Source organism: Saimiri boliviensis, chromosome 4 (genome assembly GCF_048565385.1).
Source record: "Saimiri boliviensis isolate mSaiBol1 chromosome 4, mSaiBol1.pri, whole genome shotgun sequence".
In the NCBI taxonomy this organism is placed as follows: Eukaryota; Metazoa; Chordata; class Mammalia; order Primates; family Cebidae; genus Saimiri; species Saimiri boliviensis.
The window spans coordinates 88,198,879-88,220,401 of record NC_133452.1 but is presented as its reverse complement, the minus strand read 5'-3'; the positions used below and the strand labels follow the sequence as shown (position 1 = coordinate 88,220,401).

The window sequence follows — 21,523 nt, the reverse complement described above, 5'->3', positions numbered from 1 at the left end:
ACCAGGGGACTCACAGCAAGGACAAACTTCTGGTCGATGTACTTCTTGGCTATGTTTGGCTGGAAATCAGGAGACTCAAGGAAACGTAAGAAGAACTCATACACGAGCTGTGGGGCAAAAGGCACGCCACTGAGGGGGTGTTCCCAAGGACTTCCAGGCCTCCAAGTGCCCCACTCCCTGCAGCCAGGGCCAACCTGCTCCCTTGCCCTAGTACCTGGAGATGTGGCCAGGCAGCTTCCAGGGTGGGCTCATCTTCCTCTGGGTCAAACTCAGCCCCTGTGGGATTCGATGAAGGTGGCAGCGTCCGGAAGAGGTTCACTGAAAACTGAGAGGAAGGGCCAGTTAAGAGTTCTACCTGGGCTTCTTCGCAGCCCCCCGCCAGTCCCCCGTATCCTTTCCCTGTGCCCACCATGGTGACAGCCTCAGGGTAAATGGCCTCAGTGACAACATCACGGCTATGGGTGATGTACTCCACCATCTCGTTGAGTCCTGCCCGCTTCACCTCCTTGAATTTGAGGTCACTGAGTGGGTCTGACACGAAGTCAAAGAGGACACAGCACTGGCGTAGCTTCTGGATAAACAGCTCCTCCCGCTCCTGGGTTGGCGAATCTGTGGGGGCCCCAGCAGTCAGGTTCTCCTCTGTAGTCCTTCACTGCCATGCCCTGCTTGCCTTCAAGAGCTTTCCCTTACCCCACCCTGCCACCATCCTGCTCCCTGGCACCCCCTTCCCACATTCTCTGAAACTCCTTTCCCCCCAAAATACCCCAAAACTTCCATTCCATCATCTCCCCCTAGACCTGGTACAATAGCTCCTGTGATTGGTTAACAAGTACCTTTCAGGGCAGGAAGCTTCTGCAGCTCCCGATTCTTGCTGAGGTTGAAGCGGGAGGAGCTTTGCCGTCGCTCCTTCTTGACAATCTGGGGCCCCCCTGAGTACTTGATTTTGCTGAGTTGCGTGGGGGGCGGTGTGCTATTGCTGGGACGCTTGTTGGACGACGGTGGCTGAGACTGGGCTTGGGGCTGGGGCTGGGGCTGCGGCTGGGCCTGGTCAAATAAGTTATTTGTTGAAATCCACTTCCTAAGATATGACTCCCACCCTGGGCCTGGGCCATCCCCCAGTCTTTTTATGCCTGCACAGGCCTGGGCAGTGAGCTGTCTCCTCCCCCTGAGGAGCTAAGGCCAGGGTCACAGAAATAACTGTGCTGTATCCCTGGCAGGGAGCAGACAAGAAGTCACGTCTCCCAAAGAGATGCCCACTGCCTGTGCATCAAGAGCCTCCAAAACGTTCATTCCAGTTCATGAACAGGCAAAGCTAATTGATGGATTGATGGTGACAGAAGTCAGAAAAGTAATTATGTTGCCAGGGAAAGGGGGTGGGTATTGACTAAGAAGACACATGAGGAATAAGAAGAGACACAAGGAACCTTCTAAGTAATGTAATCCTGCATCCTGACAACCTGCAAGGTGGTGCATGGCAGATAAATACCTAAAATTTACTGAGCAGTACACTTAAGATCCTTTACTGAATGTGTGACAATCTTTTTTTTTTTTTTTTTTTTTTTGAGACGGAGTTTCGCTCTTGTTACCCAGGCTGGAGTGCAATGGCGCGATCTCAGCTCACCGCAACCTCCGCCTCCTGGGTTCAGGCAATTCTCCTGCCTCAGCCTCCCGAGTAGCTGGGATTACAGGCACGTGCCACCATGCCCAGCTAATTTTTTGTATTTTTAGTAGAGACGGGGTTTCACCATGTTGACCAGGATGGTCTCGATCTCTCGACCTCGTGATCCACCCGCCTCGGCCTCCCAAAGTGCTGGGATTACAAGCTTGAGCCACCGCGCCCAGCCACGTGTGACAATCTTAAATCAAATGGTAAAAGAAATACCAGGCACAGTGGCTCACGCCTGTAATCCCAACGCTTTGGGAAGCCAAGGCAGGAGAATAACTTGAAGCCAGGAGTTTGAAACCAGCCTGAGCAACATAGCAAGACCCTGTCTCTACAAAAAAATTTTTTTAAATTAGCCAGATGTGGTAGCACATGCCTGCAGTTCCAGCTACTCAAGGCTGGAGGATTCCTTGAGCCCAGGAGTTCAAGTCTGCTGTGAGCTATGATCACACCAACTGCACTCCAGCCTGATCAATGAAAGAAGACCCCATCTCTAAAAATAAAAATGTTAAAAGGTAAAATAAAGAAATTCATTCCTATGTCTAATAGTTTAACTACTAGAAATTTAGCTTAATAAAAATTCTAAATTAAAAAAAAAAAAAGCTCTGGAGGAGGCAGAGATAGCCAGGCAAAAAGAAAAAAAAGAAAAAAAAACCTTGTGCACAAATACTTTTAACCTCGTTTATAACAGAAAATAAATAAATGGGGCTGGGCGCGGTGGCTCAAGCCTGTAATCCCAGCACTTTGGGAGGCCGAGGCAGGTGGATCACGAGTTCAAGAGATTGAGACCATCCTGGTCAACATGGTGAAACCCCGTCTCTACTAAAAATACAAAAAAATTAGCTGGGCATGATGGCACGTGCCTGTAATCCCAGCTACTCAGGAGGCTGAGACAGGAGAATTGCCTGAACCCAAGAGGCAGAGGTTACGGTGAGCCGAGATCGTGCCATTGCACTCCAGCCTGGGTAACGAGTGAAACTCCGTCTCAAAAAAAAAAAAAAGAAAATAAATAAATGGAATATCAGGAGTTAATATTATGTTTATGAAAATTACAGGCCAGGTGCAGTGGCTCATGCCTGTAATCCCAGCCACTGTGGGAGGCTGAGGTGAGTGTATCACTTGAGGACAGGAGTTCCAGACCAACCTGGCCAACAAGGTAAAAACCCATCTCTACTAAAAATACAAAATTAGCCAGGCATGGTGGCAGGCACCTGTAATCTCAGCTACCCGGCAGGCTGAGGCAAGAGAATCACTTGAACCCTGGAGGCGGAGGTTGCAGTCAGCCAAGATTGTACCACTGCACTCCAGCCTGGGTGATAGAATGGGTGAAACTCTGTCTCAAAAAAAAAAAAGAAAACCAGGTTCTCTCCCTCCCTTCCTTCAAAAAAAAATAACCAGCCGGGTGCAGCAGCTCAGGCCTGTAATCCCAGCACTCTGGGAGGCCGAGGCAGGCAGATCATGAGGTCAAGCGATCGAGACCATTCTGGCCCACATGGAGAAACCCCATCTCTACTAAAAAATACAAAAATTAGCTGGGTGTGGTGGCAAGCGCCTGTAGTCCCAGCTACTCGGGAGGCTGAGGAAGGAGAATTGCTTGAACCTGGGAGGCGGAGGTTGCAATGAGCCAAGATCGCGCCATTACACTCCAGTCTGGCGCCTGGTGACAAAGCAAGACTCTGTCTCAAAAAAAAAAAAAAAAAAAAAAGAAAAGAAAAGAAAACCATGTAATAGTTTAGTTGTGAAAAATATTTTCATAGTCATAGTAATTTGCCCAAAATCGTGGTATTTTAGGAGACGAAATGTCTGCAGAATGGCATAAGAATGCTAAGGAATTAATTTTCCATACTAGAAGTCAATAGATAATATCTAAATCTCAAAAATTAAAAAAAAAAAAAAAAAAAAAAAAAACCTTAGGAACTAAGGATCTAATGTGGAAATCTCAGTCTCTGAGGAAACAGCTTAGAATTGCATTCCAAGCTCAATAGTACTGTCAGACTTTCTGAACAATGTATATGTTATATTGATAAAAATTTAAAATGAAACAAAAGGCCTAAAACTACATAATGATGGGAAATTGCTTCCTATGCTAAGTTAAATAAAGACAGTATAAGGCCAGGTGTTGTGGCTCACGCCTGTAATTCCAGCATTTTAGGTGGCCAAGGCGGGTGGACCGCCTGAGCTCAGGAGTTCGAGAGCAGCCTGGGCAACATGGTAAACCTCCATCTCTACTAAAATATAAAAAATTAGCTGTGGCAGCGGGCGCCTGTAGTCCCAGCTACTTGGGAGGCTGAGGCAGGAGACTTGCTTGAACTTGGGAGGTGAAGGTTGTAGTGAGCCGAGATTGTGTCACTGCACTCCTGCACTCCAGCCTGGGCGACAGAGTAAGACTCTGTCTCCAAAAAAATAAGAACAGTACAAAACTGGATATGCAAAATGAGCTCATCCACGTTAAAACACATGCACAGAAAAACAAGGTTCAAAAAAGGCAAGAACAAGCCCAAGTCCCCGCTGTGCTAATGGCTGCCTCCTGTAGAATTAGACGTCTGCATTTCTAAATTTTCTACAGGTTGATACTGCTTGTTTTTCCTCCCTCTTCCTTCCACTGTATAGTATGATACTGCTTTTATAATGAGAGAAATGTAGCTAATTTTTAAAAGCTATCCCTTTTTTATTTTTAGTTTATTACTTTATTTATTTTTGAGATGGAGTCTCACTCTGTCAGCCAGGCTGGAGTGCAGTGACACAATCTTGGCTGACTGCAACCTCGGCCTCCCAGGTTCCAGTGATTCTCCTGCCTCAGCCTCCCGAGCAGCTAGGATTACAGGCACCCGCCACCACAGCAGCTACTTTTTGTATTTTTTGTAGAGACCGGATTTTTCCATGTTGGCCAGGCTGGTCTTGAACTCCTGACCTCAAGTGATCCATCTGCCTCAGCCTCCCAAAGTGCTGGGATTACAGGTGTGAGCCACCACACTCAGCCTAAAAGCTATCCCTTTTTAAAGGGACAGCCAACTCCCAGACACAGGTATTACAGCCCCATGAAGTCCGTTTTCAAAAGTCTGAAAATAGGTATTTGCAGGGCTGTCTGCCCATAGGTACTCCAGGACTGTCCAGACAGCCCCCTGTTGGGAGAGGAGGGAAGCTAAGCCACAGGACAGTCCTTGCCCCCAACCAGAGACTACAATAGGACCAGGCAGAGGCCATGTCCAGCTGGGTACACTCACTATAGGGAAAGGTGACCTCCGGGCCTCATACCTGCCATCCCCTCCTCCTCTCCAGCTCCCATCCCAAACTCTTTACTCTTTACCATCATAAATAGAAGAAATCCTCTGGGGTAGGGGAGGGGAGGGAGACAGAAATGTTATTCATTGCATCCTCTGAATGTTTTATAAAAACAATGATGCGGACCTATCTAGGGATGAGAGAACAGGAGAGAAGCACTGGGTCCAGCCTGCGGGTCCCGTATGTTAGACACAGCAAGGCATCTGGAGTCTGAGGTCTCCATATGGCAGATCAGTCACACCTTGTGGTGGGGGAGAGTGGTAGTGGCAGAAGAGCAGGTGGGGGGTCAGTGCTTGCTGTGTATCCAGACTCTCCCCTGCCTCGGACCTCCATTTCCCTGCCTTAAGAACAACCAAACCTGTGGAGGTCAGTGCTCAAGAACACATTTGGGCCAGACTGCCTGGCTGGGTTCGATCCTGGCTCTGCCACTTATTAGCTAAGTAATATCCAGAAAGTCAGCCCCTCTGCACCTCAGTTTCCTCATCTATAAGATGGGATGACAACCGTACCTACCTTATAGCACTGTACTAAGAATAGAAATGAACAGTTCATGGCACTAAAGAAGCATTTTATAAGAGGTATCTTCTACTACCACCACATGTGTTGTTATTATTTCCCATGCCTGCGTTCTCGGAATGCAGCCTAGAATCTCCTTCCTATGCTAGCACAACTTAAATGTTCCTTTGAGTCCATTATCCTCCTTGTTTGAAAATGGGGGACTCTGGCCGGGCATAGTGGCTCATGCCTGTAATCTCAGTACTTTGAGAAGCTGAGGCGGGTGGATCACCTGAGGTCGGGAGTTCAAGACCAGCCTGGCCAACATGGAGAAACCCCTTCTCTACTAAAAATAAAAAATTAGCTGGGCATGGTGGTGGCACATGCCTGTAATCCCAGCTACTCAGGCGGCTGAGGCAGGAGAATCACTTGAACCTGGGAGGTAGAGTTTACGGTGATCCAAAATTGCACTATTTGCACTCCAGCCTGGGCAACAAGAGTGAAACTCTGTCTCAAAAAAAAAAAAAAAAAGAAAAGAAAAAAAGAAAATGGGGGACTCAGGAAATTACTGCCTCTTTCAAGACTCAGCTTAAGGCCCATCATCTTCCAGAAAGTCTTCTCAGCTCTTTCCAGCCCTTGGGTGTCACCCTGTTTTTGATACCACTTGTCTGTTCCATTGGCTCTGTTACTACTCACCCACTAGTGACACCTCTTAGTCTCTTCATGTGTCATTTCCCCAACTAGATGGCAAGTCCCTTGAAAGCCAGGACCCTGGTTTGTACCCCTTTGGGTGCCCCAGCATTGGCACCTAACAGGAATTCAGTGAAGGTTTGGTTGGTTGGTTGGTTGGTTGGTTGGCTGACCAGAAGCCAAAGCTCTCAGTTCCTGCCCAGGCTTCTTCCTCTCCTAACCCAACTCTGGGATCCTCAGAACAGAGCACTATATAGCATTAGGAGCAGAGTCAGCAGGGAGAAACATTAGTGATACTAGGGTGAGGGGCTCAGTTCCAACCTGAGGACACCTTACAGGTAAGATGCACACACCCTGCACTTCCACAAACCTCAGACTGAGGAGGCAGCCAGAGAGAGGCATTCTCCCAGAAAGGGTAAAGGAAGGTAACAAGAAGGTAGCCAAGCGCGATGGCTCATGCCTGTATTCCTATCACTTTGGTAGGCTGAGGCGGGTGGATCACTGAGGTCAGGAGTTCAAGACCAGCCTGATCAACATGGTGAAACCCTGTCTCTATTAAAAATGCAAAAAAAATTAGCCGGGTATGGTGGTGCGCACCTGTAGTCCCAGCTATGCGGGAGGCTGAGATAGGAGAATTGTTTGAACCTGGGAGGCGGAGGTTGCAGTGAGTCAAAACCACATCACTGTACTGCAGCCTGGGCTTCAGAGTGAGACTCCACCTTAAAAAAAAAAAAAAAAAAAGGTGGCAGGACTAGCTCAGTGATTTCCCAACCATTCTTCTGGTAGGGTTTACAGAGAACAGAGGGTTTTATGCCTAAAAATAATGTTCAAAAACCCACCAGTGGCTGGGCGCAGTGGCTCATGCCTGCAATCCCAGCACTTTGGGAGGCCGAGGCAGGTAGATCAGGAGTTTGAGACCAGCCTGGCCAACATGGCAAAACCCTGTCTCTACTAAAAGTACAAAAAATTAGCCGGGTGTGATGATAGGGAGCTGTAATCCCACCTACTTGGGAGGCTGAGATAGGAGAATCACTTGAACCTGGGAGGCAGAGGTTGCAATGAGCTGAGATTGAGCCACTGCAGTCCAGCCTGGGTGACAGAATAAGACTGTCCCCACCCCCCCGAAAAAAACAACCAAAGAGCTGATGGCTAAGGTCTTTTCTACACTAGTATTATGCTATCAAAGGCTGGAGTGGCCAGAGAGCAGCTGAGTGAGCTTAGTCTGCCCTGCCCTCTACTGCACTGAGCTGCCCTGGCTCCCAGGATCTAGACACAAGAAAGCATCTGAGAGACAGCTGCTCCTGCCAGCAAAGCCCCTGGCTGCCAAGCGCCAGTGAGGTATCCACTGTCTATTCACCCTTAACTAGGAAACATGCATGTCAGAAGGAGGTGGCAGATATGTCACCCACTGACGAACATTCAACCATTTCTCCTAAAAGCTCCAGCCTCTAACTTCTCCATTCACCTAGGCTGGGAGTAGAAGTCAAGTAAGTCCCCCGAGAAGCTCTGCAGCCATCAAAGCAGGGTTGGACACTGACCAAAGGCAACTTGGCCAGTCTGCCTTCTACTTGCTACTTTGTCCTGCCCAGTTTCACTTCTGGGACTCTTTATTTTATTTATTTATTTTTTTGAGACAGGGTCTCACTCTGCCACCCAGGCTGGAGTGCAAAGGTGTGATCTCAGCTCACTGCAACCTCCGCCTCCCAGGCTTAAGCAATTCTCCTGCCTCAGCCTCCCGGGTAGCTGGGATTACAGGTGTGCATCACCATGCCTAATTTTTGTATTTTCAATAGAGACAGGTTTCACCATGTTGGCTAGGCTGGTCTCGAACTCCTGACCTCAAGTGAGCCACCTGCCTCGGCCTCCCAAAGTGTTGGGATTACAGGTGTGAGCCACTGTGCCTGGTCTAATTTTATGTAGTTTTTGTAGAGACAGGGTTTTACCATGTTGCCCAGGCTGGTCTTGAACTCTGGACCTCAAGCAATCCATCCACCTGCCTCACCCTCCCAAAGTGCTGAGATTACAGGTGTGAACGACCATGCCTGGCTCTGACTTCTGGGACTCTATAGAGGCCATCTCTTCTGCCTGAAGTTCTACTACTTTCTCTTCCAAACTCTCAACAGGATCCATACTCCAAGAAGCCTTCCTAGATTCAGGCCTCCAGCAGTCAAGTGGTGCTGTGAATTTCCACACCACACTCATACTCAGGAAATTTCAACTAAACATGCTTGCTCTGAACCTATCCTGGTCCAGCCTATTCCTAACACAGCAACCATTAATAATTTATACCTGGGCCAGGTGCAGTGGCTGATGTCTGTAATCCCAGCATTTTAGGAGGCCGAGGCGAGTGGATCACCTCAGGTCAGGAGTTTGACAGCAGCATGGCCAACATAGTGAAACCCCGTCTCTACTAAAAATACAAAAATTAGCCGGGCATGGTGGCGCATGCCTGTAATCCCAGCTACTCAGGAAGCTGAGGCAGAAAAATTGCTTGAACCTGGTAGGTGGAGGTTTCGGTGAGCCAAGATCACGCCACTGCACTCCAGCCTGGGAGACAGAATGAGACTCCGTCTCAAAAAAAAAAAAAAAATTTAAATCCAAATATTCAAATATAAATAGATAGGGGCCGAGTGCAGTAGCTCATGCCTGTAATCCCAGCACTTTGGGAGGCCGAGGCAGGCAGATCACTTGAGGTCAGGAGTTCAAGACCAGCCTGGCCAATATGGTAAAACCCTGTCTCTACTAAAAGTATGAAAGTTAGCTGAGCATGGTGGCAGACACCTGTAATCTCAGCAACTTGGGAGGCTGAGGCAGGAGAATCACTTGAACCCAGGAGGCAGAGGTTGTAGTGAGCCAAGATCGCACCATTGTACTCCAGTCTCGGTGACAAGAGCAAAACTCCATCTCAAAAAAGAATAATAATAAAAATAAAAATAAATAAAAACACAAAAATAAGCCATGTGTGGTGGCAGACGCCTGTAATCCCAGCTACTCAGGAGGCTGAGACACGAGAATCTCTTGAACCTGGGAGGCAGAGGTTGCAGTGAGCCAATACACTCCACCCTGGGCAACAGAGCAAGATTCTGTCTCAAAAATAAATAAATAAATAAATAATAAAGAGAGAGAAATATAATTTAAACACTATAGAAAGTAATGTAAAAGAAAGCTGAAACATACAATTAACAGAAAAAATGCAAACATCAAATGTGATAGGTCTTTTGCATAATGAATTAACTGGACTAATAAATGAAGATCATATTAGTTTAAAGTCCCAAAAATCTGGGCCAGGCGAGGTGGCTCACGCATGTAATCCCAGCACCTTGGGAGGCCAAGGCGGGTGGATTACCTGAGGTCAAGAGTTCAAGATCAGCCTGACTAACATGGTGAAACTCCGTCTCTACTAAAAAAAAATAAAAATAAAAATCCCCAAAACCACAGATAACTTCTCTCCAGTGGTGACATCTAAAGCTCCATCTAGCTGTGCTTAATTCTTTCCTTCCATCAATTATTCACTAAACATCATGCTAAGCATTAAAGATTGAGAGTTTATTGCAAATTCTATACCGTAAAAAAAGATTAAAAGGTGACTAAGACATGGCCCTTGCCTTCAAAGAGCTCACAGTCCACTGGGCAGGATGAACATAAATGAAGCTAACTGTACAAGGAAAATGCTAGAACAGAGAGGGCTGAGCTGCAAACTCTGCCTGGAAGAATTAGGGAAGATATCCCTGAAGAGGTGGCTTTTGATTTAGCTTTTTTTTTTTTTTTTTTTTTTTTTTTTGGCTCTTAAAGTATAACCATGAGTTTAATAGGCAAAAAAAAGACACAGGAGAAATAAAGCAGTTCAGGTCAGTGGAACTGCGTCTGTGAGCACCCTGAGTCATAAAGGGGTTATCATATCAGAAGACAGGCAGGGTACAGTGGCTTGCACCTGTAATCCCAGCACTTTCAGAGGCCAAGGCAGGAGGATTGCTTGAGTCCAGGAGATTGAGACCAGCCTTGGCAACATAGTAAGAACCTATGTCTACAAAAAATACACAACTTAGCTGAGTACAGTGGCTCGTGCCTGCTGTCCCAGCTACTCAGGAGGCTGAAGTGAGAAGATCCCTTGAGCCCAGGAGATTGAGGCTGCAATAAGCCTTGACTGCACCACTGTACTCCACACTGGGCAACACAGTGAGACCCTATGTCCAAAACAAACAAACAAAAAAAAAAAGAAAGAAAGAAAGGAAGAAAAGGAAAGAAAAATATGGCAAGGTTGGTGGGACGCAAAGCCAGGACTGGTGCTAGAAGAGTGGGGCCAGCTCAGAGGGATTGAGGGTGCCAGGCTAGCAAGTTCGGGTTTTAACTTGTAAGCAGTGAGAAAGAGGTTTTTAAGTAGAGGACTGATAAGACCAAGAAGGTTTTTAGGGTAACAACTCTGGCCTCAGAGAGGACAGGCTGAAGTGGGGTAATTTATTCCTCCCTCTGTCCCTACTCCCAGACTCTGGACAGGGCACAGAACAGAGAGGAGTCTGTGATATTAAATTTTTTTTCTCCAGGGACAGATCAGGAAAGACCCTTACCTGCAGAGGCAGGTCAACAGGGAGTCTCACCTGATCTCCCAAGGCTCCTCTCCATTCTAGGATTTATTTCTAGAATCTAAGAGCCAGCAGTATCACTTCATTAAAGACCACAAGAGACTCCAGAGTCACATAGACCTGGGTTGAATTCCATTTCTGCCTTACTGGCTGAATAAAAGCTATTTAACATGTCCTTTTTTCTTTAAATTTTTTGAGATGGAGTCTTGCTCTCTCCCCCAAGCTGGAGTGCAGTGGCACGATCTCATCTCACTGCAACCTCCACCTCCTGGGTTCAAGCGATTCTCCTGCCTCAGCTTCCTGAGTAGCTGGGATGACAGGCGTGCACCACCACACCTGGCTATTTTTGTATTTTTCGTGGAGACAAGGTTTTACCATGTTGGCCAGGCTAGTCTCAAACTCCTGACCTTGGGTGATCCAGCCACCTCGGCCTCCCAAAGTGCTGGAATTAACAGGCATGAGCCACCACACTAGGCTAACATTTCCAAGCCTCAGTTTCATCTGTAAAATGGGAATAATAATAATTAAGGGATCTCAGGGGAGTATTCTGAAATGAAACAATGCAGCAAAGTACTTAGCACAGTGCCTGGTACGTAGTGTTGCACAGTGTCCTGTCCCTTATCCCTCCCCGACCAAGTTCATGTTCACCTAGAATCTGTGAATTTGGCCTTACTTGGAAACAGGGTCTTTGCAGATGTAATCAAGCTAAAATGAGATCATGCTGGAATAGGGTGAGCCCAAAGTCCAATATGACTACTGTCCTTACAAGAAGAAAATGTGGACACAGACAGAGACACATGGAGGAGAATGCTGTGTAAAGATAGAGGCAGAGATTAAAGCGATGAATCTACAGGGAATGCCAAAGATTGCCAAAAGCCACCAGAATCTAGGAGAGAGATGTGGAACAGATTCTTCCTTAGAACCTCAGAAGGACATGGCCCTGCCGACATTAATTTTACAACTTTTGACCTCCGGAACTGAGACAGAATATGTTTCTGTTTCTTTTCTTTTTTTTTTTTTTTGAGACGGAGTTTCGCTCTTGTCACACAGGCTGGAGTGCAATGGTGCGATCTCGGCTCACCACAACCTCCGCTTCCTGGGTTCAGGCAATTCTCCTGCCTCAGCCTCCTGAGTAGCTGGGATTACAGGCACACGCCACCATGCCCAGCTAATTTTTTGTATTTTTAGTAGAGATTGGGTTTCACCATGTTGGCCAGGATGGTCTCGATCTCTTGACCTCGTGATCCACCCACCTCGGCCTCCCAAAGTGCTGGGACTACAGGCGTGAGCGTGAGCCACCGCGCCCGGCGTTTCTGTTTCTTTCTTTCTTTTTTTAAAGACAGTTTGCTCGTCACCCAGGCTGGAGTGCAATGGTGCCATCTCCACTCACTGCAGCCTCTGCCTCCTGAGTTCGATTTCTCCAGCCTCAGTCTCCCGAGTAGCTGGGATTACAGGTATGCCACCACCACGCCTGGCTAATTTTTGTGTTTTTAGTAGAGATGGGGTTTCACCATGTTGGTCAAGCTGATCTCGAACTTCTGACCTCAGGTGATCTGCCTGCCTCAGCCTCCCAAAGTGCTGGGATTACAGGTATAAGCCACCACACCCGGCCTATTTCTATTGTTTTAAGCCACTCAATTTGTAGTAATTTGTTTTGTTTTCTTGAGACAGGGTCTCATTCTGTCACTCATGCTGGAGTGCAGTGGTGTGATCATGGCCCACTGCAGCCTTGAACTCCTGAATTCAAGCCATCCTCCTGCCTCAGCCTCCCATGTGGCTGGAAGTACAGGTGCACATGCCCCCACACCCAACTAATTTTTTCCTTTTTAGTTTTCTTGTAGAGACAGGGTCTATGTATGTTGCCCAGGCTGGTGTCAAACTCCTAACCTCAAACAATTCTCCCACCTCAGCTTCCCAAAGCATAGGATTACAGGTGTGAGCTAGCGTGCCTGGCTTATTTGTAGTAGTTTGTTATGGCTGCCCTAGAAAATTAATACAAAGTAACTGCTCTATAAAATAAATGTTAGCTGCTGTAACTTAGATCAATTAGAGAGGCTCTGGCAAAAGCTTTACAGAGCAAAACTTGCTAGAAGAGCCCCAAATTCCAGACAAGGAAAGGGTAAAGGAAGGACTATGCCAAACAGCTTTTTTTTTTCTTTTTCTTTTTTTTTTTTTGAGACGGAGTTTCACTCTTGTTACCCAGGCTGGAGTGCAATGGCACGATCTCGGCTCACTGCAACCTCCGCCTCCTGGGTTCAGGCAATTCTCCTGCCTCAGCCTCCTGAGTAGCTGGGATTACAGGCACACACCACCATGCCCAGCTAGTTTTTTGTATTTTTAGTAGAGATGGGGTTTCATCATGTTGATCAGGATGGTCTCGATCTCTCGACCTCGTGATCCACCCGCCTCGGCTTCCCAAAGTGCCGGGATTACAGGCGTGAGCCACCACGCCCGGCCTGCCAAACAGCTTTTGATGATCACAGCCTCACATCCTAGCCCCAACTTTTCTATCGTACCCCTGCCATCCCAGACATGGGTATATTTCTAGAAAATCATGGTTAAGTCCATGGTTAATTCCTGCTATCTCGTATCTGTGAACCCTGAGCAGCATTTCACCAAACAGCCCAAGGTGAATTGGACACCCTGCTTTACTGGATTGCTTGAAATAGACCCACTGCCTTGGGCATATTTGTTCAAAAGGCAGTGGATAAATTGTAACAGTTGGTCTCAGCATACTTAACCTGTTCAGGCTTCATTTTTCCATCTATGAGCTGATTCAGTTAGACCCTAAGGTCCTTTCTGGCTCTAATTTGAAATTGGTTCATTCGTTCATTACTCATTCACTCACTAATGCATTAAAACATTGGGTGCTTCTGCTGTCAGGCCTGAAGGGGTGAAGGAGAGCCTCATGGAGTTCCTGTGCTAAACCAAGAGGCAGCCGATAAACAATGAATTCACAAGGAATTATTTCACTACAGTTGTGGTTAGCGCTACCAGTCACTGAGTGCCAAAACAGCAACTAACAGGAGCCCTTGCCAGGTCCCGGAGGTGGGGTGGGTGGTCAAAGAAGGTTGCTTTAAGGAAACAACATCCCATCTAAGAACTAAAGAAGTAGGAGTTAGTTAGGCAAAAGGTGGGAATTCCCCCCTAAATTTTCCTTTCTCTCCCAGGATTTTCAGGAGGCACTAGCACTTTGGGAGGCCAAGGTGGGTGGATCACCTGAGGTCAGGAGTTTAAGACCAGCCTGGCCATCATGGTGAAACCCCATCTGAAAAAAAAAAAAAGAAAGAAAAAAAGAAAATCTGTTTCTGGGGCCTGGCATGGTGGCTCATGCCTGTAATCCCAGCACTTTGGGATGCTGAGGTGGGCAGATCACGAGATCAAGAGATCAAGACCATCCCGGCCAACATGGTGAAACCCGTCTCTACTAAAAATACAAAAATTAGTTGGGCATGGTGACACATGCCTGTAGTCCCAGCTACTCAGGAGGCTGAGGCAGGAGAATTGCTTGAACCTGGGAGGCAGAGGCTGCAGTAACCCGAGGCTGCGCCAAGATCACGCCACTAGACTCCAGCCTGGGCAAAAGAGTGAGACTCCATCTCAAAAAAAAAAAAAAAGAAAAAAAAGAAAGGAAAGAAAGAAAGAAAGAAAGAAAAAAGTAAACAAAATCCTGTTTCTTGCTGCTCTAAATGTCAGGTTACCAGCTTCCAACCACCTTTCCTGTGGGTCCCATAAACATCAGCATTCCTGGAAGGGAGACTGAGCCCAGAGAGTGTCTTCCCAGAAGCATTCACTATGAACCAAGTGCATGAGTACACAGGGGTAGGGGAGAAGCAATGTAGAGTAACACAGCTCCTTCCCTTGGAGTTCATAGTCTGAGGGGAGAGACACAGAAGGAGACAAATGGTCCCAGAGCTAAGTGTTAAGGATTATTTGAGAGACGTTTAGAATACTGCATAAAGGCCAGGCACAGTGGCTTACACCTGTAATCTCAGCACTTTGGGAGGCAGAGGCGGGTAGATTATCTGAGGTCAGGAGTTCAAGACCAGCCTGGTCAACATGGTGAAACCCCATCTCTACTAAAAATACAAAAAATTAACCAGGCGTGGTGGTGCACACCTGTAGTCCCAGCTACTCAGAAGGCTGAGGAAGGAGAATCGCTTGAACCAGCAGGCGGAGGTTGCTGTGAGCTGAGATTGCACCACTGCACTCCAGCCTGGGCAACAAGAGCAAGACTCTGTATCAAAAAAAAAAAGTATCAAGAAAGAGATGTTCAGAAAAAAAAAAAGAAAAAAAGTAGAACATTGCATAAGTACAGAAGAAAGAATAATTCTTCTTCTGTGGTCCTCAACTTCCATGTCTATAAAATGGGGAAAACCAACTCTGCTTCTGATTACTTAAATGAGGCCTAAAACAGTGGTCATGGGCGTGAAAAGTGCTTGGACCTCTTTAGATGTGAACTATCACCAGAAGTACCCAGAAACACCTAAACGCACAGTTAACCCCAAACATTTGCTCATCAATCTCTTCTCCCAAAAAACCGTAAGACCTGTCCATAACTAGAGAGCTTTGTTTCCAGTCCTCCTCCATCCCTCTGAACAATTTAGAGCAGGAGGTAGAAAGCAGAGAAAGCACCAATCACCAGCTTCCAGGTAGGATGTGGTGGATGCTCGCTGTACACGATCATGCACCATCCAGACCATCCCACTGTGCATACTCGCAAACTTTCATGGACATACTGTAAACTTCCCTATGCCACTCCTCACTTCTGGTGCTCTCTCAGCTTGCTGTTTATTGCTTTATAGTCTGAGATTGCTGAGCTGCACTGACCTCTGCTCAGGACAGTCTTTCAGTCATGCTCCCATTCGATCGGGACCAAGGGCAGTGAGCCCAGCTGGGCCCAACTCAGGGACACCAGGCCCTCCCAATCCCCTGCCCCACCCAAAGCCATGCTGAAGTCACTTGTTAACCCATCAAGTGTTTGTGGACTTTTCCCCGTCTGCTCAGGATCCCAGAACCCCCAGCTTTTTGCCCTAAGAAAAAGGAATTCTCAACAGTCCAAGTTGGTAAACAGAGAAACAACTTTCATAGGAATCTAGGGAGTTTAAAGAACTAGAGAATGTATTTACTCTCTACCAGCCAAAGGGAAATCCTGCCCGAGGACAGTCTGGATGGGCTGTCCAGGTCTCTCCCAGGATATGGAAGCCTTCCCTTCTGCCTCACTCCCTGGGATCCCGTAACCCACTAGCCATCAAGGGGTGGGGGCTGGCACCTGAACAACATCTAAGGCTACGCCTACATTAGTTACCTCCTCAGTGTTCTCGCCTCCACCATCCTTGCCCGAGCTGCTAGGCTTGGCTGTGCATTTGGCAACCTTGGGGGGCTCCTGAAAGGAGAAGATGAAGGTAGAGTTAGCAGATGCCAGGGGAAGGGAGAGGTCTTATCCATGAATCCCTTGGACAAATCCTTAGATCTTTGTTGTAAATATCCTCTGTCGGAATGAATTAATCAATTAGAACTTATCTTGGGCCGAGCTGGGGCGGGTGGGGAGATCTCTGCAGAGGGAAATTCAGCCCCTCCAAAGAGTTTAGAATCTGGTTAGGAAGTCACCTCAAACACACATGAATTTGGCATGAGAATACTCCTTCATCTTTCACCTCATCAGGCTGGTGCAGAGGTTGGGCCTGTGAAGGGCTTTGCTCAGGTCAGAGCCGGGGGTGAGGAGGCTTAAGGAAAAAGCATCAGGGAACAGCTGCTCACTGGCTTCTGGCTAAAGTGATCAGAGAGGTGCCAGAGGCTTTCATGCTGGAGGGCAGGGAATCACCGCTCTTTCCTTACAGTCACCTGGAAAGACTGGGAGGTAATTTTTGGATGTCACAAATAGTACACAGACAAGAGGGTTCTACTCAGCATTTAATCAGTAAGGCCCAGGAATGCTAACAGGTACAGGAACTGTCCCACCCAAAATGCCAAGAGCACCTCAGTTGACAAGCAAGCACTGATACAGGGATTGGGGTAAAGCCCTGAATTGTTACAAAGAGTGAGCTCTAGTCTGAAGTCTCCTTTGGGAACCTGGCAGCTGGCTCAGAGCCCTGGCCTGCCCAGCATCTCTTCCTATTCTTCGAGCCAAAAAAAGCAACTGCACAGGGACAGGATAGGAAAAATGTGAAAAAGACTTGGGGATTTAGGTCTGACTGCAAGCTCAACACAAATCATCCATGTGCAGCTCACGTGACCTTCCATCCTGTTAACAGACCTGTGCAGACTGCTTGGCACTGACAGGGCTAACTTGGAGGATCTGGTTCAGTCATGAGCATCAGGCTTGGGAGGGGCCATGACAAATCCTAGTTTCTTAGAGGGAAATGCAACCCATACTGGGAGTGGATTCAAAAGCATGTCCCAAGACCAACAGCTGCAGGAACTGGGATAGTTAACAATGGAAGGGAGGAGTCATGAGGGATGGGGAAGCAAGATGAATCTTAAATAAATGAAGGGGTGCCTTGGATGCAACTTGTCCATTTGGACCAGAGGCACGAAAGCAATGGGCTAAAGCTGCAAGGCAGGCTGAAGCTCCAAACAAGGAAAAATTTTATCATGGAACAACTGCACTAAAACTGGTCACCTGGCCGGGCGCGGTGGCTCAGCCTGTAATCCCAGCACTTTGGGAGGCCGAGGCGGGTGGATCACGAGGTCAAGAGATCGAGACCATCCCGGTCAACACGGTGAAACCCCGTCTCTACTAAAAATACAAAAAATTAGCTGGGCATGGTGGCGTGTGCCTGTAATCCCAGCTACTCAGGAGGCTGAGGCAGGAGAATTGCCTGAACCCAGGAGGCGGAGGTTGCGGTGAGCCGAGATCGCGCCATTGCACTCCAGCCTGGGGTAACAAGAGCGAAACTCCGTCTCAAAAAAAAAAAAAAAAAAAAAAAACTGGCCACCTAGTAAAGCCAAAAGCTCCCCAACCCCTGAGAGCATCCAAGCAGGGGCTGGGTGACCTCCTGCAAGGCATGTTGCAAAAGAAATTCAAGCCTTTAATGAGGACTGGAGGATCTTGGAAATCACTTCCAGCTCTGAGATTGTGCAATTCAATAGCAGCCAAGCCCCCTTCAGTGAGAAGTGTTAAATCAAGTTATTGTGACTATGGGGGCAAAAGGATTTCAGGGAGAAGAGAGCTCTGTGTGGGCTGGATTAAGGGGAAGGCTTCTTGGAGGTGGGGAGGAAGAAAGGTGTGGTACAGAACAGCTTGATGCAGTAGGGGGAAGGGGTTCCTTCTTTGGGCCGAGCAGGCTCCTTCTGCATACTAACCCAGCTGACCACACTGACACTTGTCAGTGGCTGAGAGCATGGGGTGTAGGGAAAAAGGCTGGGGGCAGGGGACAGGTAGGACACAACACTGAGGTGTCTGCATACACCCTAGACATGAACCCTTGGACAAAGCTGACCCATCTTCATACATGTCTGATCTCCCTATTGGATCATAAGCTGCTTATTCTTTTTTGTACCCCTCCACCCACCCTACAGCACTCAGCATGATGCCTCAGACATATCTTTTAAAGAATGTGCCTAAGAGAGATCCAGCTGCCTTAGTGTGTGGGTGTGAGTGGGCGTGGAGGAACCAGGCCCACCAGCCTTGCTCCCTAGCTCCTGCAGAACAGGTGAAGCACATACACTTCAGCCCAGCTCAGCAGTCAAATGCTGTGTGGCACAAAGGTTAAAAGAACATGTTTGCAGCCAGCCCTGTGTTTTGGGCCCAGCTCTTACTAGCTATGTAATCATAGGCAAGTTTACTAGCTTCTCTGAGCCTCAGTTTCCTCATCTATTAGATGAGGACAATCACAGTACCCTCTTCCCTCAGCACAGTGTTAAGGCACATGAAAACCCTGATGCTGGTCAATGCTATTACTATTATTATGAACAAGAAGAAAGTCGGAGGGGGCAGGGACACCTTACTGAAGAAAATCAAAGAGCTAAGTACCAGAGGAGAACAAGAAGGAAGGGGAGAGATGTGAATCCCCCCAAGAGATTAGCTCAGCACCTATCCACTAAGCACCTACTGTGTGAAAAGGAGTTGCTAAACCAAAACGAAGCTTAGTTATCTCAAGGGAAGAAAAGGCTTGTCCACAATTAATTCCCATCCAAGGCCAAACACAAAAGGAGCATAAGTGGCCTACTAAGTGTTCTGCAAATCCGGAAAAGAAAGGAGAGCTCATTCCTGGCTGAGAGCTCAGAAAGGCTTTAGGGAAAAAGCTGTAAAAGATGGCCAAGAGAGAAGGGACAGATGATAGATGAGGAATAAAGATCCTCCACCCACCCCCACCCAGGCAAACCTCAGTCACACTGTCAACCCCCCGCCCCTCAGAGCTTGCCAACCATTGAAGAAGTCCAAATGCAGCTGAAAATCAAGAGCAGAAAAACCTTATAGGGAGGTGAGAGTTATGCCTGGCTCCATGCACCCTGATCCTTCCAACACCCTTTCCCAACCGAACGCTTAACACCCCTGGTCCTAGCAAGTCTAACTGGGAATTTGTCTTCTTCTTCACAATTTAGTAGGCTAAAGCTTTCTGTGGATTGCACAGTATCTAGTCCATCAGACTAAAAACTACAAATGGGTGGGGACCTCACCAGCTTTCCCTGGATTCCATTTTCCTTAGCCCCTGGTGTGGCTGATTTGTGTGTGCATTGTCTACAATTAAGCTACCCAAACCACCTCTGCATGCCCACTCCCCAAGGACAGGGCCTGGGTGGGGTACACGACCCTGTCCAGCTCACTACCCCTAGGAGGTTCACCATCTAGCACACCATCACCAACCCTGTACTCAAGTGCCTGAGGCCCTGAATGGTTAAGGGAACAACCCAGAATCAGAGCTGCCTGGCAAATACAGAATAGCCCTGGGAGAAAAAGTTTGAAAAGGTCATAGATGGCAGCCCAGAAACTCAGTCAATCAGAGGGCAAATGAAATACACCTCTGGGGTCATCAAGCAGGAGGCCAGAACACCAGACTAGAGCCAGCCCCCACCATAAAGGGCCAGCCCCAGGAGAGGAGAAGCTGGGGGGGGCTGGACCTGGTATCCTAGCATCCTCTGTGAGTCTGTACCTCAACGGAACCACACCTCTGAGTCAGAACTCAGCAACAGCAGGAAACACAGGGTAGAAAAAGGCACGGATGATGAACAGGAGAAGGCGGCACCAAGGTAGAAGAGAAAGGTGAAAGAATGCAACATTAACAAATGGCCTGTGGGCCAGGGCTGGGGGCTACTGTCTGTAATCCCAGCACTTTGGGAGGCTGAGACAGGCAGATCACCTGAGGTCGGGAGTTCAAGACCAGCCTGACCAACATGGAGAAACCCCATCTCTACTAAAAATACAAAATTAGCCAGGCATGATGGCACACGCCTGTAGTCCTAGCTACTCCGGAGGCTGAGGCAGGAGAATCGCTTGAACCGGGGAGGCGGACGTTGCAGTGAGCCAAGATCATGCCGTTGTACTCCACCCTGGGCAACAAGAGCAAAACTCTGTCTCAAAAAAAAAAAAAGAAAGAAAGAAAGAAAGAAAGAAAAAGAAAAAGAAATGGCCTGTGTCAGGACATCATGGCAAAGACCAAAGACATGGGTGTTCAGGGGTTGCTGGCCTGCAGGCTAAGAAGGAATAATAATCTGACAGGGAGGACAAATTCCCAATCTGAAGATAGTGTAGCTTAGGAAAGGCAGAAATCCAGCGCTGGAGCAAAAAAAAAAAAAAAGAAAAGGAAAAATGCAAAGGTTATCCTAGGATTAGGAATAAGGGGAAGAGCCTACTCAGATTAGGAAAGGTGACTGGTCTAGGATGCATCTGGGAGCCAGTTAGGAGGGCTTTGATACAAAAGAGGCCTTTAAGTCAGGAGACCTGATATTGCAGCTGGGCCTCTAGCAGGCTGTGTGACCTTGGACAAGTCCCTTGCCCTGTCGGGGCCTCAGTCTCCTCATCTGTACTATTAGGGATTGCACTGCATGCGCTCAGAGGTCCCTTCCAGCACTGACGTTCTGAGGTTCCATCAACACAAGGGCTCAGTCCTGCTTACAAGTTTGTGTGTGAAGGAAGAACTAGAGGGAGGGGCCTAGGCCAGATTTGGGTGGAGGAGAGAGAAAGCAGCGCTGTTCTAGGTCAGGGGCTTGGCATGGAAAGAGAAGGGGCCGTAGGGGACTGTGGGGCGGCTGTCCCAGGCGGGTAAGAAGAGGAGGAAAGGGGCTGCTCAGGGCGGGGGGAGGGGGCAATTCTGGAAAGAGGAGCAGTTTCAGATGAGGGGCTGCCTAAACCGATGGGAGATCGGGGCCAGGGGTGATGAGGGGACAGAAAAAGCAGGACAGTGACCTGAGAATGGGGCGGATCTGGAAGAAGGAGGTTACCCTGGGCCGGGGGTAAGAGCAGGGAAGAAGGGAGGGAGGTGTATGTGGGGGAGTCTCTCCTGGGCAAGGATGGGGAGCTGTCCTAGCTGCGGCACCAGCTGGGGGTGCTGCCAGCCGCGGGGGCGGAGGGCTGGCCCCGGGAGTCCTGCGGGGGCCGGACGGGAGGGTCAGTCTGGGGCTGTCCCGGGCCTGGCTCCGGCCCCTCCCAGAGCTCCGCGCAGGCTCCAAGGCGGCGGTGCGGGAAAAAGGGCCACGCTCACCTTCTCCTTTTTCAGTTTATAGGGCATCGCGGCCCGTCCGGACGCGGCCCGTCTCCTGCGGCCCCGCTCGGGCTCCGGCTTTGCTCGGCCGCACTCGGCCCGCTCGGCGTCTCTTCGCCACCGCCTGCGCGCTGCGCCCGGGTCGAGCGGTGCCTGCGCCTCCAATTGGC

The 21,523-nt window shown here is 48.4% G+C and overlaps 1 protein-coding gene across 1 annotated transcript in view; it reads right to left on the bottom strand.

The window, feature by feature from the left end:
- PPP2R5D (protein phosphatase 2 regulatory subunit B'delta) overlaps nucleotides 1-21,523 on the bottom strand; it is a 26,668-nt gene extending 5,145 nt beyond the window's left edge. The window contains exons 1-6 of the mRNA XM_074397819.1: nucleotides 21,354-21,523; nucleotides 16,019-16,096; nucleotides 834-1,044; nucleotides 410-609; nucleotides 215-325; nucleotides 15-107 (exon numbers count right to left, since the gene is read on the bottom strand). Coding sequence (XP_074253920.1) covers nucleotides 15-107; nucleotides 215-325; nucleotides 410-609; nucleotides 834-1,044; nucleotides 16,019-16,096; nucleotides 21,354-21,380 — 720 coding nt within the window. The 5' untranslated portion in view covers nucleotides 21,381-21,523. The remainder of the gene's footprint in view (nucleotides 1-14; nucleotides 108-214; nucleotides 326-409; nucleotides 610-833; nucleotides 1,045-16,018; nucleotides 16,097-21,353) is intronic.